The following is a 13,123-nucleotide window of genomic DNA, read 5'->3' as shown; positions in this document are numbered from 1 at the left end:
CCGACTGTTGGAGTGTGAATGAACGACGAAGACAACAAACGGATTGATTCATTCATCCATTTATTGATTGATTGATTGTCAGTATCATGATCACATGATGACACACACACACAGACACACAGAGCTGGTGTGTGTGTGTGTGTGTGTGTGTGTGTGTGTGTGTGTGTGGTCAGTGTGTGAGCAGCGAGTCCAGCGTGTCCATGCGGCGTCTCACTGACTCCTCCTCCTCCTCCTCCTGCAGCCTCCTCAGGTTCTCCTGCTGCTCCCACAGGCTGAGGCGCAGACGAGCCTACACACACACACACACACACACACACACACACACACACACACACACACACACACACACACACACACACACACACGAGTCATTGATCAGAGTGAACAGCTGATCAGTGTCATTGATTGATTGATTGGTTGATTGGTTGATTGGTTGACCTCTACCTTCAGTCGGTCCTCCTCTTGCCTCAGGTTCTCTCTCTGAAGCTCCGCCCTCCACCTCTGCTCCTGAACACACACGCACACACACGCACACACACACACACACACACACACACACACACACACACACACACACACACAGACACACACACAGACACACACACACACACTCTGTTAATGTCTGACTGTTCTTTACCTTTTCTGTTTAATAAAAAATATTTTTAATCCGTCTTTTTATTCCTTGTTCATGTTCATGTTAGTCTAATGCTCTCTCCCCCTTTTTATCTCCTCTCCCTCTCTTTCTTTCTCTTTCTCTCCCTCTTTATTTTATCTCCCCCTCTTTATTTGCCCTCTCTCTTTCTTTTTTCTCTCTCTTTCCCCTCTTTCTCTCCCTCTTTCTTTCCTCTCTCTCTATGTCACTTTCCTGTATTCAACCAGTTCTGTGTTTTAATGACGACAACGATGATGATGATGTGTGTGTGTGTGTGTGTGTGTGTGTCTCACCTCAGTACTGAGGTCTGACCTCAGACCAGCTGTTGACAGGTAGAAAGACTCGTCCTCCTCTGACTCCTCCTACACACACACACACACACAGACACACACACACACACACGCACACGTTGATAAACAGCAGGTTTACAGAGTTAACCAATGGCAGGGGTCGTTAATAAAGTGAAGCTTTAAAAACTGGGATTACTTTATATTCTTATCAACAGTCAATTTACGTTACGTACATTTATGTTGCAATGTGTTTTAAGTATATGCCCTCAGATTGTTTTTAATGTATGTCTGTATATGTTAATGACCTATTAATAGGGCTGCCATAAACAATTATTTTGATAGTCGACCAGTCACCCATTATTTTAACAATTACTGGACGTAAATTGCAGCAGATCTGCTCTTATATCATTAGCTCCCAGCCTGGAGTGTTTAAGGTATGTGCCAACTACAAATAAAGACAATTTAGATGATAGTTCATTCGACTTTAAATGAACTTTCCAGCTTGTAACAGCATTTCTGACATGTTTTAATGTGACGGTGCAAAATAAAATGAAGGCACAACTCTGGCCTTTAACATTTTTAGCTGAAAATGTTTAGACTTCTGCGCTGGTCTGACATTTGGGCTTATTCTGACAGAACGGTAGCTCCATTCAGAAAAAGAAGCAGACTGTGGTCTTCGTAAGGACTTCCTGAACGCTTTGATATGATTTTGGTGTTTCTACAGTAAATATTTTGGAAACACTTGCGAGTTACTGACCTGCTTCATTTCCTGTTGACTGGGCGTCTCCTCCTTCACACGAAGCCCCTCCTCCCTCTGAAGTAGCCCCTCCCCTTTCACACGAAGCCCCTCCTCCCTCCCTTGTAGCTCCTCCCCCTTCACATGAAGTGTCTCCTCCTTCTCCTGTAGCTCCTCCTCCTTCAGCCGAAGCCACTCCCCTTTCTTGCGTAGCCCCTCCTCCTTCTGTTGAAGCCCCTCCTCTTTCCCCTGTAGCTCCTCCCCCTGTCGTTGAAGCTCCTCCTCCCTGAGGAGCAGGTGTTTCTCCCTCTGATGATGAAAACAGATCAATAACATGTTTGTAATAAACTACGGTAACACTTTACAATAAGGGTCCCTTAATTAACGTTAGTTAGTACATTATTAAGCATTAATATATAAACTAATGTGTTAATTAATGCTGAGTAAAGCATACATAATGATAACTAATTACATTATTCAACTTTTATTAATACTTAATTTATTAACTAACTTTGAGTAGTAAACATTAATTAACTGCTTACTAATAGGCTCCATTAATTAATGGGTTTCCTAATCCAAAGTAATACATAATAATGATTGTTAATATATCTGTAAACAGCTAATTAATGCTTAATAATGTACTAACTAACGTTAATTAAGGGACACTTATTGTAAAGTGTTACCCAAACTTATATTTCTACATCTTTTTGCATTTTATTTTCATATTTTTCTACATTTATGAATGAAGTGCTTTATTTGTGGATTGATCTCCTGAGCTTGATTGGTTAATATTGAGGCGGGACCGCCCACTACACACACAGAACTACTCTATTACTGCAGATGTAAATAAATATGAAAATGTACAAACTGTAACACACCACCCAGGTTTTCAAAATATGTGTGTGTGTGTGTGTGTGTGTGTGTGTGTGTGTGTGTGTGTGTTACCTGCTCCAGTGTGTGCAGCTCCTTCTTCTTCTCCTCCAGCCGCTCTGAGCTGCCTACACACAACACAAACAGCTGTTAGATGACACACACACTTTACTCTCTGGCTGTTTTTGAAACTGCATACTACCGTACTGCCTACTACATACTGCGTTAGTATGTACTGTATACTGCAGACTGAATGTGGGATTCAGTCTGCTACTTCAGCACTGCAGTAACAGTATACAATACAGAATGCATTTCCCGGCAACCGGCAACAGTAGCTGTAAAACAGGTGAAAAGCTGTTTTATTTCCCGCTTTAACTTAACTAACTTAACTTAAGTTTTAATATTTTTTCATGTGAGAAAGTAACTGTTTAGATCCCAAATCTACGGCCAGTTTATCCAAACGACGGCTGTTTAGAAGTTTGCTCCGATGTTTTTCAGAGAAGTGAAGCTCTGCAGCGACCGGGACATCACAGAAACAGCAGCCGGTCTGCAGAGCTGCTCGGCCGGCCAACCTCCGTCGTCATCCCGGGGGAGAAAACCATCGCTAATTAACTTACCCGCAGGTTTTTAGAGGTTTACCACCGGCTGGTTAAATTATTTTTAGGAGATAAATGTTGGTCTCAGTGATGAAATCTAACACCTGTATCAGTAGCATTAGTTTGTTTGAATGAAAAGTGAAGCTTCCTGTGTGTATTGGACAGAAGAGCAGCGCTGCCTCGGGGCTCTGTATGTACTGAAATCACCACATTTACATTAATAATAGTTACTGCTGTAGGCTATTTTATATATTTTTTCTATCCTTGAAATGTTTTTTACTGTGTCATTATGTGTTCTGTTGTTGTGAGACATGTCTATGGTGGCGAAACCAAAGAGGAATTTCCACTCTGTGGATAATAAAGTTTTCGTAATCGTAATCGTAAATAAATGTTTTACAATCAACACATCAGTCTGCATTAAGTTTTATTTTTATTTTATTAAGTTATATATAACATGGTTACGGTACACGGCAAAGATACTTCACTACCATCTTTGGTTACGGTTAGACGTCAGGGGAGCATTGCATTGTGGGATACAGTACGCAAACTAGACTGGTCAGATACTGGAGATATTTTCCGAATCAGTACGACATCCGGGAATTTTTCACATTCTGCAGATTTAGCTTTTGTTTGCATACTACATACTGCATTTTGGCCAAATCCGTACGTACTAGTAGTGTAGTATGTGGTTTCGAATACAGCCTGTGTGTGTGTGTGTGTGTGTGTGTGTGTGTGTGTGTGTGTGTGTGTGTGTGTGTGTGTGTGTGTGTGTGTTATGTGTGTTACTGATGATGTCACACCGTTGAGCTGCTCCTGATTGGCCCTCCGTTTGGCGAGCTCCGCCTCCACCGCCGCCAGACAGCGGTGCGCGTGCCTCCGTCGGGCCTCCAGGTGTCTGCTCTGCTCCTCCAGGCTCCTCCTCTCCTCCCTCCTCCTCCTCAGCTCCTCCTGCAGCTCCTGGGAACAGCATCATCATCATCTTCATCATCTTTCCTGTGTGTGAACCCCAACCCGACCGTCGTGTCCTCACCTGCAGCTCAGTCTGGTGTCGTTCCCGGTTCCTCCGCTGTGACTCCGCCTCTTTTCTCCGGGACTCAACTTCCTGTTGCAGCACGGTTAGCTCCGCCCACTTCCTGTCCACCTCCTCCCTGCTCCTCTCCACCTCCTCCTGTTTTCTCTCCAGCTGCTGGTGCTGCTCCTCTATCTCCTCCCTCCTCCTCTCCATCTCCTCTCTCCTCCTCTCCACCTCCTCTCCCCTCCTCCCCATCTCCTCCTGTATCTCCTCCCTACTCCTCTCCATCTCCTCCTCTTTCCTCTCCATCTCCTCCCTGCTCCTCTCCACCTCCTCCTCTTTTCTCTCCAGCTGCTGGTGCTGCTCCTCTATCTCCTCTCTCCTCCTCTCCATCTCCTCCCTCCTCCTCTCCATCTCTTCCTTGCTCCTCTCCACCTCCTCCTGTATCTCCTCCATCTCCTCCCTCCTCCTCTCTATCTCCTCCCTCCTCCTCTCCACCTCCTCCTTCTTGTTGCGGAGCCTCCTCAGAGTCTGGGTGCGCTTGTTTTTCACCTCCTCCAGCGCCTCCTGCTGGAGCAGCAGCTCCTCGAGAACCCGTTTCAGCTCTGGACTCAAACACACGATCGATCAGGTCAAACACGACAAACATGCTCTGTGTGTGTGTGTGTGTGTGTGTTACCTGCTCTGTGTGTGTGTGTGTGTGTGTGTGTGTGTGTGTGTGTGTGTGTGTGTGTTACCTGCTCTGTGTGTGTGTGTGTGTGTTACCTGCTCTGTGTGTGTGTGTGTGTTACCTGCTCTGTGTGTGTGTGTGTGTGTTACCTGCTCTGTGTGTGTGTGTGTGTGTGTGTGTTACCTGCTCTGTGTGTGTGTGTGTGTGTGTTACCTGCTCTGTGTGTGTGTGTGTGTGTGTGTGTTACCTGCTCTGTGTGTGTGTGTTACCTGCTCTGTGTGTGTGTGTTACCTGCTCTGTGTGTGCTGACTTCACGCTGCAGTGTGACCAGTTTCTGCTCCTCCTCCCTCAGAGCTGAGGCAGTCGAACTCCTCTCAGTCAGCAGCACCTCCTGCTGCTCCTGCACCTCCCACACACACACACACACACACACACACACACACACACACACACACACACACACACACATGAAAAGTATTAAACCTGTGAAGAAGTGTATGGAGGACGACAGGGGACACATTAATTAATATGTGTCCCCCTGTCGTCATTTAGAAAACACACTGTTGAATTCCCAGATGAATAACCATCAAAATCAATTTCAAAATGCATTTTGAAAAACAGAAATAAACTGGAAAAAGCATTTCCAAGAATGGAAATGGTGTGAATGCTGAAAGCAGCTGAACGCTGTTGCAGAATTAGCAAATAGTGCAAGCAGTGATCACCATACAAATGTTTGACCAAGGTAGGAATCGAACCCACAACCTCATGGTCAGTAGACTTTCACTCTGCCTCTAGGCCACAGTGTACACACAGTTACAGAGACTGTTGTCTGTTGATGAGCTGCACTCTGTCTCACTCTGAAGTTAACGAGCCCAAAGCTGCACCTGTTGGAAACACACTGTGTCAACACAGAGAAAGCTTGAGAGTCAAGCTTGAATGACTTACAGTGAAAATTACTGTGAATTTCAGGCTGAGAGCAGCAGTTTCAACATGAAGCAAGTTATCAGAAGTCAACAGAGGACGACTGGGAAAATAATTCACTATAATTGTTGTTGATGCAAGATGTGAACCAGGAACCGAACCCACAACCTCATGATCACTAAACCTTTACTCTGCCGCTTTGCCACAGGCATAAGCATGTTGCCATTGTAATGTGATGATGTGCTGCAAACGGTGGCACTAGCAATTAATGCGTCTCTTAACGAACACCTGTAACCAATTGAGGGTGGGGGAGGGGAGCAGAATTCAACATCACATAACAAGATTGCTCAGCCTGGATTCGAACTAGTGACCTTGGGGTTGGCAAGTGGCCACCTTACCAACTGGACTACAGACAGAGTTGTGTAGAAGAGAGGTTGAGCCACACCAAGCAAGAAGAGGACTTTTTTGTGACCTGTGACTATTTTTTGGTGAATTAAAATGAATTAAAAATCACTTAACAGCAAGTTACAAAGTTGAGCTCCTTCTCCTGCTGCTGTGAAAAAAATGCATTGGGCTGAATGAGAGCAGAGAGCTCCATGGCTGCATTTAAAAAATATTTTAAATTATTATCTAAGTCTCTTTGCATTTTTGACCAGAATTTTAGCCAGAAGACAAGTGTGGCTACAAAACTGGAGAAAATAATGTGTCTAGAGTTTAATTTGTGGCCGTGCTGACAGTTTAGCCAGAAAAACTCTAGAATGTTTTTTTGCCTCTCTCCACTCTGGCACCACTCTAGCTCTGCTCGTTAGACGCAACACACACCCATTATAAAGCTGAAAAAAATCAGAAAAAGTTAAATATTTGAAAAAGTATAAAAAGTTTGAAAAATTTGAATACATCCGATAAAGTCCAGAAAATGCTGCACGTTTTGATATATGAATTGTTGAAATAGCACAAAGCATGAAGGACTAGAAGAAGACCGTAAAAAGGCGGAAGAAAATGGCCGAACAGAAGAACAATAGTGTGAATGCTGACATTCACACTAATAAATGAATTTGCAAACTGAATTAGAAAATACAACTTTTAATCAGTCTTTTAAAAGGGAAGTTCCATTTCCTAATTGCATTTTCAAATCCGATTTGAAAATGTATTCTCTAAATCGGCCTTTGAAAGGCGGTGTCCCCTCTGCTCCTCCACGCTGAGACAGATGTAAGAAGCTCTCTGATCTTGAAATGTGGATCTTCATCTGGGAATTCAACAGTGTGTTTCCTAAACGGTGTTTTAAAGGTACGTTTCGAAATTCGTCCTTTTAATTGATGTGTCCCCTGTGGACCTCCATGGAGGTGAAGCTGTAGAGTTGTGATCCTTCTGCAGACAGAGGTTCCTCTTCCTCTTTTTTCCTCCTCTTCTTTTCTTTTTCCTCCTCCTCTTCCTCACTCACTCCTCTTCTTCTTCTTCCTCCTTCTCTTCAACTTTCTTCCTCCTCCTCTTTTTCCTCCTCTCTCTCCCTCTCCCCCACCTCACTTTCGCTATGCTCCTCAGTCATTGCTCCTCCTTTCCTTTTTCCTCTTCTTTCCTCCTCCTCCTCCTCCTCCTCCTCCTCCTTCACTGTGCTCCTCAGCTGTTGCTCCTCTTCCTCCTCTTCTTCCTCCTTCTCCTCTTCCTCTTTCTTCCTCCTCCTCTTCACCTTTACTGTGCTCCTCAGTCATTGCTCCTCCTCTTCCTTTTCTTTTTCCTCCTCCTCTTTTTACCTCCTTCTCTTCCTCCCCCCTCCTCTCCTCCTCCTTCTCTTCTCTCCCCCTCCTCCTCTTCTCTTCTCTCCTCCTCCTCCTCCTCCTCCTCTCTCTTCCTCCTCCTCCTCCTCCTCTTCTCTCCTCCTCCTCCTCCTCCTCCCCCTCCTCCTCTCTCTCCTCTCTCTTCCTCCTCCCCCTCCTCCTCACCTTCACTGTGCTCCTCAGTCATTGCTCCTCCTCTTCCTTTTCTTTTTCCTCCTCCTCTTTTTACCTCCTTCTCTTCCTCCCCCCCTCCTCTCCTCCTCTTCTCTTCTCTCCTCATCCTCCTCCTCCTCCCCCCCCCCTCCTCCTCCCCTCTCCCCCTCCTCCTCCTCCCTCCTCCTCCTCCTCCTCTTCTCTCCTCCTCCTCCTCCCTCCTCCTCTCTCCTCTTCCTCCTCCTCCTCCTCCTCCTCCTCCTCATCCTCCTCCTCCTCCTCCTCCTCCTCCTCCTCCTCCTCTTCTCTCCTCCTCCTCCTCCCTCCTCCTCTCTCCTCTTCCTCCTCCCCCCACTCCTCCTCCCTCCTCCTCTCTCCTCCTCCTCCTCCTCCTCCTCCTCCTCACCTTCACTGTGCTCCTCAGCCGTTGCTCCTCCTCTCTGGCCTCCTCCACTCTGCTCTGAGCCGCGTGATGCTCCTCCCTCCTCTGCTCCACCTGCACAGACCGAGTCTGTTACCGTGGCGACCGATCCTCTCTGTGTGTGTGTGTGTGTGTGTGTGTTTGTCTAGTGACCATGTTACCGTGGCGACTGGTGTTACCTGACAGGTGAGTGAGTCCAGCTGCTGCCGAGCCTCCTGACAGTCTGACAGAACCTCCCTCAGACTCTGCTCCTCCTGCTGCCTGCTCCTCCTCAGCTGCTCCTCCTCCTCCTGCAGCTCCCTGGAGGTTATTTATCACACACACACACACACACACACACACACACACACACACACACACACACACACACACACACACACACACACACACACACACACACACACTCTCACCCTTGTAAATCTATCTTTGTGAGGACATGTCATTGACATAATGTATTCCCTATAGCCCTTTACCCTAACCTTAACCATCCAAAACAAATGCCTAAACTTAACCGTTACTCTAAACCAGAGATGTCAAACTCAATTTAGTTCAGGGGCCAGAAACAGCACAATTTAATCTCAAGTGGGCCGGACCAGTAAAATAATAGCATAATAACCTTTAAATATATCTAAAAAACTGAAATTTTCCTCTGTTTTGGTACATTAATACGATGTTTTACAGTTACTGAAGTATCCTTTTACAAAACATATGATGAACCACCTGAAATTTCTTGATAAAAACATGTGCAATTTCAAATTTTCGCACTTGACAAATTCATCCTGAGGGCCAGATTGGACCCTCTGCAGGGCCGGTTCTGGCCCACGGGCCGCATGTTTGACACCCCTGCTCTAAACCTAATATAAACCTAATTATAACCTAACGTCTTAACCCTCAAACAGCCCTAGGAAAAAGAGAGGACCGGCCAAAATGTCCTCAGTCTGTTGGTTAAAAACTTGTTCCGGTCCTCACAACGTAGCATGTACAAGAACACACACACACACACACACACACACCTGTTTACCTGAGGTGCAGCGTGGCATCCAGCAGGCAGGTGGCGCTGTCCTCAGCTCGACGCCGCAGCTCCTCTGAGCTGGTCTGGAGGAGGAGAGAGGAGGAGGAGGAGGAGGAGGGAGAGTGTTACCGTGCGTTCACAGCAAATGCGATGCACGGACCATGTGGGAGGAGAGCGGAGCAGCTGAAGAGAGCCACGTTAATCAGACAGTAAAATAAAACAGCTGGAACAGTTGTCGATGTGCGTATATGTTTCCTCACAGGTCCGTCCTCAAATCACTCACAATTAAAAGAGCAAAAAAAAAAAAAAGAAGGACTGCCACGGAATTAAATTGTCCCGTTAATAGGCTAAACATATGTCCTATAACGGCAGCGCACACTTCAATAAAGGAACCATTAACATTTCGGCCTAAATAGGCAAAAAAATAACATCCGAGTCGGTGAAATGGCACTCGGATGCCGCCCAAGCCGAGCGAGTACTCGAGTACTCAGATATCGGCTACAGCTCTAATAAATACATATGAAATATTCCCAAGGAGGAAGCTGTAGGTCCTCTGACCCTCTGCAGGCGTTATCTTTTTTATTACGATCGTGGTAAAAGTACGACGTCGTGTGGTAAAGCTTTGGGAAACCAAAGGATGTATATTGTTGATCTGAGGAAAACACACACAGCCCCGGGTTGTTGTTGTTGTTGTTTACACAGCCACAGGTTCTCTGGAGGAAGGAGGGTCTGGTGAGAGACTGCAGCCACAGTCATCTTCTTCTTCTCCACCATGTTTTGAAATGTGTGTCTGGCGTAACTATGGTAACTGTGACGGTGACGTGGTTGAATATCAACGCTGATTGGATGTCGCGGCCCAGAGTCACATGATGCCGCTTGAAAAGTTCAAATTTTTCAACTTCAAGCGATGAAGCGATGGAGCGATGGGACACTTCATCGCTCCATCGTCGCTCGTATCGGCCGAAACGCGTCGCCCGACGTGTCGCTCCATTTACATTGACTTTGAATGGAAAGTTGTGGCGTTCATCGCGTTTGGTGTGAACGTTAATGTGTGTGTGTATGTACCCTCTCCCTCCCTTTCTTTCTCCCCCTCTTCCATCTCTCTCCTCCTCCTCCTTCTCTCCTCCTCCTCCTCCTCCTCTTCTCTCCTCCTCCTTCTCCTCTTCTCTCCTCCTCCTCCTCCTCCTTCTCTTCTCCCCTCCTCCTCCTCCTCCTTCTCTCCTCCTCCTCCTCCTCTTCCTCTTCTCTCCTTCTCTCTCCCTCCTCTTCCTCTTCTCTCCTCCTCTTCCTTCCTTCCTCTCTCCTCCTTTCTTCCTCCTCCTCCTCCTCCTCCTCACCTCCTTCTCCTCCTCCTCTTCCTTCTCCTCCTCCTTTCTTCCTCTCTCCCTCCTTCTCCTCTTCTCTCCTCCTCCTCCTCTTCCTTCTCCTCCTCCTTTCTTCCTCTCTCCCTCCTTCTCCTCTCTTCCTCCTCCTCCTCCTCTCTCCACCTCCTCTCCCTCCTCCTCCTTCTCCTTCCTCTCTCCCTCCTCTTCTCTCCTCCTCCTCCTTTCTTCCTCTCCCTCCTTCTCCTCCTCCTCTCTCCCTCCTCCTCTTCCTCTCTCCATCCTCTTCCTCTTCCTTCTCCTCCTCCTCTCTCCTCCTTCTCCTCCTCCTCCCCCTCCTCCTCCTTCTCTCCTCCTCCTCTTCTCTCCTCCTCCTCTTCTCTCCTCCTCCTCCTCCTCCTCTCTCTCCTCCTCCTTCTCTCCTCCTCCTCCTCCTGTACCTCCAGTCTGCAGCTCTGCGCCTCCAGCAGCAGCCTGTCGGCCTCACGCAGCTCAGCTCGTCTCCTCAGCAGCGTCTCCTCCACACACTGCACCTCCTCGCACACCTGCAACACACTCCTGCACACGCACACGCACACACACACACACACACACACACACACACACACACACACACACACACACACACACACACACACACACACACACACACACACAGACACACAGACACACACACACACACACACACACACACACACACACACACACACACGATCAATACAGTATCCCGGTTTCTGATTACTGCGTCTTATGTGCGTAGGCGTGTTTCATGTTTATTGGAGGAAGCGCAACTACTAGGACATGTTTTTTATGTAGGTCAGAAAATTTACAAATTAAAAATGCTGCCATGTTATATAACTTACGGTAATAAAATAAAAGAAAATTCAATGCAGACTGATCGGTTCATTGTAAAACATGCATTTATTGATGTAAAAGTGGTGATTTCTGTACACGTTAGGCTCCAGAGCCCTGAGGCAGCGCTGCTCCTCTGTCTAATACACACATGAAGCTTCACTTTACATTCAAATAAACTAATACAACTGCCACAATTGTTAGATTTCATCAATGAGACCAACATTTATCTCCTAAAAATAATTTAACCAGCCGGCGGTAAACCTCTAAAAACCCACGGGTAAGTTAATCAGCGATGGTTTTCTCCCCCAGGGTGACGACGTAGGTTGGCCGGCCGAGCAGCTCAGGAGACGGGGTTACTGTCTCTGTGATGTCCCGGTCACAGCTCACACACGGGGAGCTTCACTCCTCCGAAAAAATGTCATTTGGATAAACTGACCGCACATTGAGGATCTAAACAGCTACTTTCTCGCATGAAAAAATATTAAAACTTAATAGTCTCCTCGTTGCTCCAGAAATGCGCCATTTTGTTAGTAATGTATCTATGGTAACGGTTACGTCAGCTGGCTGAGCAGCTTTCAGATTTCGGGGTACGGTGTTTTACCAGTATTCTGGTTTTTTTCGCAGTTCTCCAGGCAACAAAATCGGGTATGAGCTTATCCCAATTTCTGGAATCGGGAAATGGTGTTTACATGCGCAAACGCAAAAACGGGGTACTTAAAAAACCCGATTAAAATCGTGGTACTGAAGTGCATGTAAACTAGGGCTGGGACGATATGCTTTTCTCCCGATTCGATTCTTCTACGATTTTTTGGATGGCGATTCGATTTAAATTGCGATTGTACGATATTGCCGATTCTCTCGATTTTTAGTCTTTAGCATTTTTAACATTTATCTGCACACAAATACTGTAGGAGCCTATAAATGAACATACTCCATTATAAAGTGAACTTAAACCCTTTTCAAAACCTGTACTCTCTGGATGTAAAAAAGGCAAACAAATGCACATTGCACAATATTTAAAAAAATAAAAATAAAAACGATGTTTGAAAAAAAAAATCGATCTTAAAATCGTCAAAAAAGATATTGCGATATTTATGTGAATCGATTTTTTCTCCCACCCCTAATGTAAACGCAGTCTGTGTGTGTCATCTATGTTGTTTTAGTGTGTGTGTGTGTGTGTCACCTGTGTCGTCTCAGTGTGTGTCGCAGCCTCTTGGTTTCATGTCGTAGTTTCTTCTTCTTCTTCTGTCTCTCGGCTTCTCTGTGTGAAGGAGGAGGAGGAGGAGGAGGAGCAGGAGGAGCAGGAGGAGGACTGTCAGCATCACTGCCTCCTCCACTGTCCCTCCACTCTGCTGCTGCTGCTGCTGCTGGGGACACAGCACACACACCTGTAAACACCTGTAAACACCTGTCTGACAACACCTGAACACTGGCTTTACTCAGCAGAGTGAAGCCAGTCTGACTGTTTACGGATGATTCTGCTGTTTATGTTCATCAAGCAGCTTGGAGGAGTTAAATGTGTGGTGGCCTGGGAAAACCCTTCACATGGTGGGATTTTGACATTTTCATTTTTTGCTATTTCCGTAAACTAGAAGTTTTCAGCCATTCATAACTGTTTGAATAACTGAGATAGCCCTTTCAGATCAAAATTTATGGGCATTTTAATCTATTATGACCAAAAAACTGAAAAGTGAGAAAAATGGCTTTAACTAGAACGTTGCTGTTTTAACCCTCTAAAGACGAGTGTTTTACAAAACATTAAACAACTTCTGAACCGTTTATGATAGAGATGAGCTGTAAACTGTATCTGAATCGTGTGATTTTCTGCTTTCCGAGGG

At 46.0% G+C, this 13,123-nt stretch overlaps 1 protein-coding gene across 1 annotated transcript in view; it reads right to left on the bottom strand.

Moving 5' to 3' along the window:
* Nucleotides 1–123: 123 nt before the first annotated feature.
* The window catches only part of cntrl (centriolin), a 49,817-nt gene continuing 36,817 nt past the window's right edge, over nt 124–13,123 (bottom strand). Inside the window, exons 20-33 of the mRNA XM_083979803.1 lie at nt 12,469–12,569; nt 10,871–10,988; nt 9,118–9,191; nt 8,276–8,396; nt 8,082–8,171; nt 5,118–5,226; nt 4,631–4,761; nt 4,175–4,513; nt 3,945–4,101; nt 2,624–2,676; nt 1,700–1,987; nt 946–1,014; nt 445–507; nt 124–289 (exon numbers count right to left, since the gene is read on the bottom strand). Coding sequence (XP_083835929.1) covers nt 170–289; nt 445–507; nt 946–1,014; nt 1,700–1,987; nt 2,624–2,676; nt 3,945–4,101; nt 4,175–4,513; nt 4,631–4,761; nt 5,118–5,226; nt 8,082–8,171; nt 8,276–8,396; nt 9,118–9,191; nt 10,871–10,988; nt 12,469–12,569 — 1,833 coding nt within the window. The 3' untranslated portion in view covers nt 124–169. The remainder of the gene's footprint in view (nt 290–444; nt 508–945; nt 1,015–1,699; nt 1,988–2,623; nt 2,677–3,944; nt 4,102–4,174; nt 4,514–4,630; nt 4,762–5,117; nt 5,227–8,081; nt 8,172–8,275; nt 8,397–9,117; nt 9,192–10,870; nt 10,989–12,468; nt 12,570–13,123) is intronic.

The sequence above is a fragment of the Trachurus trachurus genome, assembly GCF_905171665.1.
Source record: "Trachurus trachurus genome assembly, chromosome: 9".
NCBI classification, from domain to species: domain Eukaryota; kingdom Metazoa; phylum Chordata; class Actinopteri; order Carangiformes; family Carangidae; genus Trachurus; species Trachurus trachurus.
The sequence above is the reverse complement of the archived record's forward strand: the minus strand, read 5'-3'. Positions and strand labels throughout refer to the sequence as shown.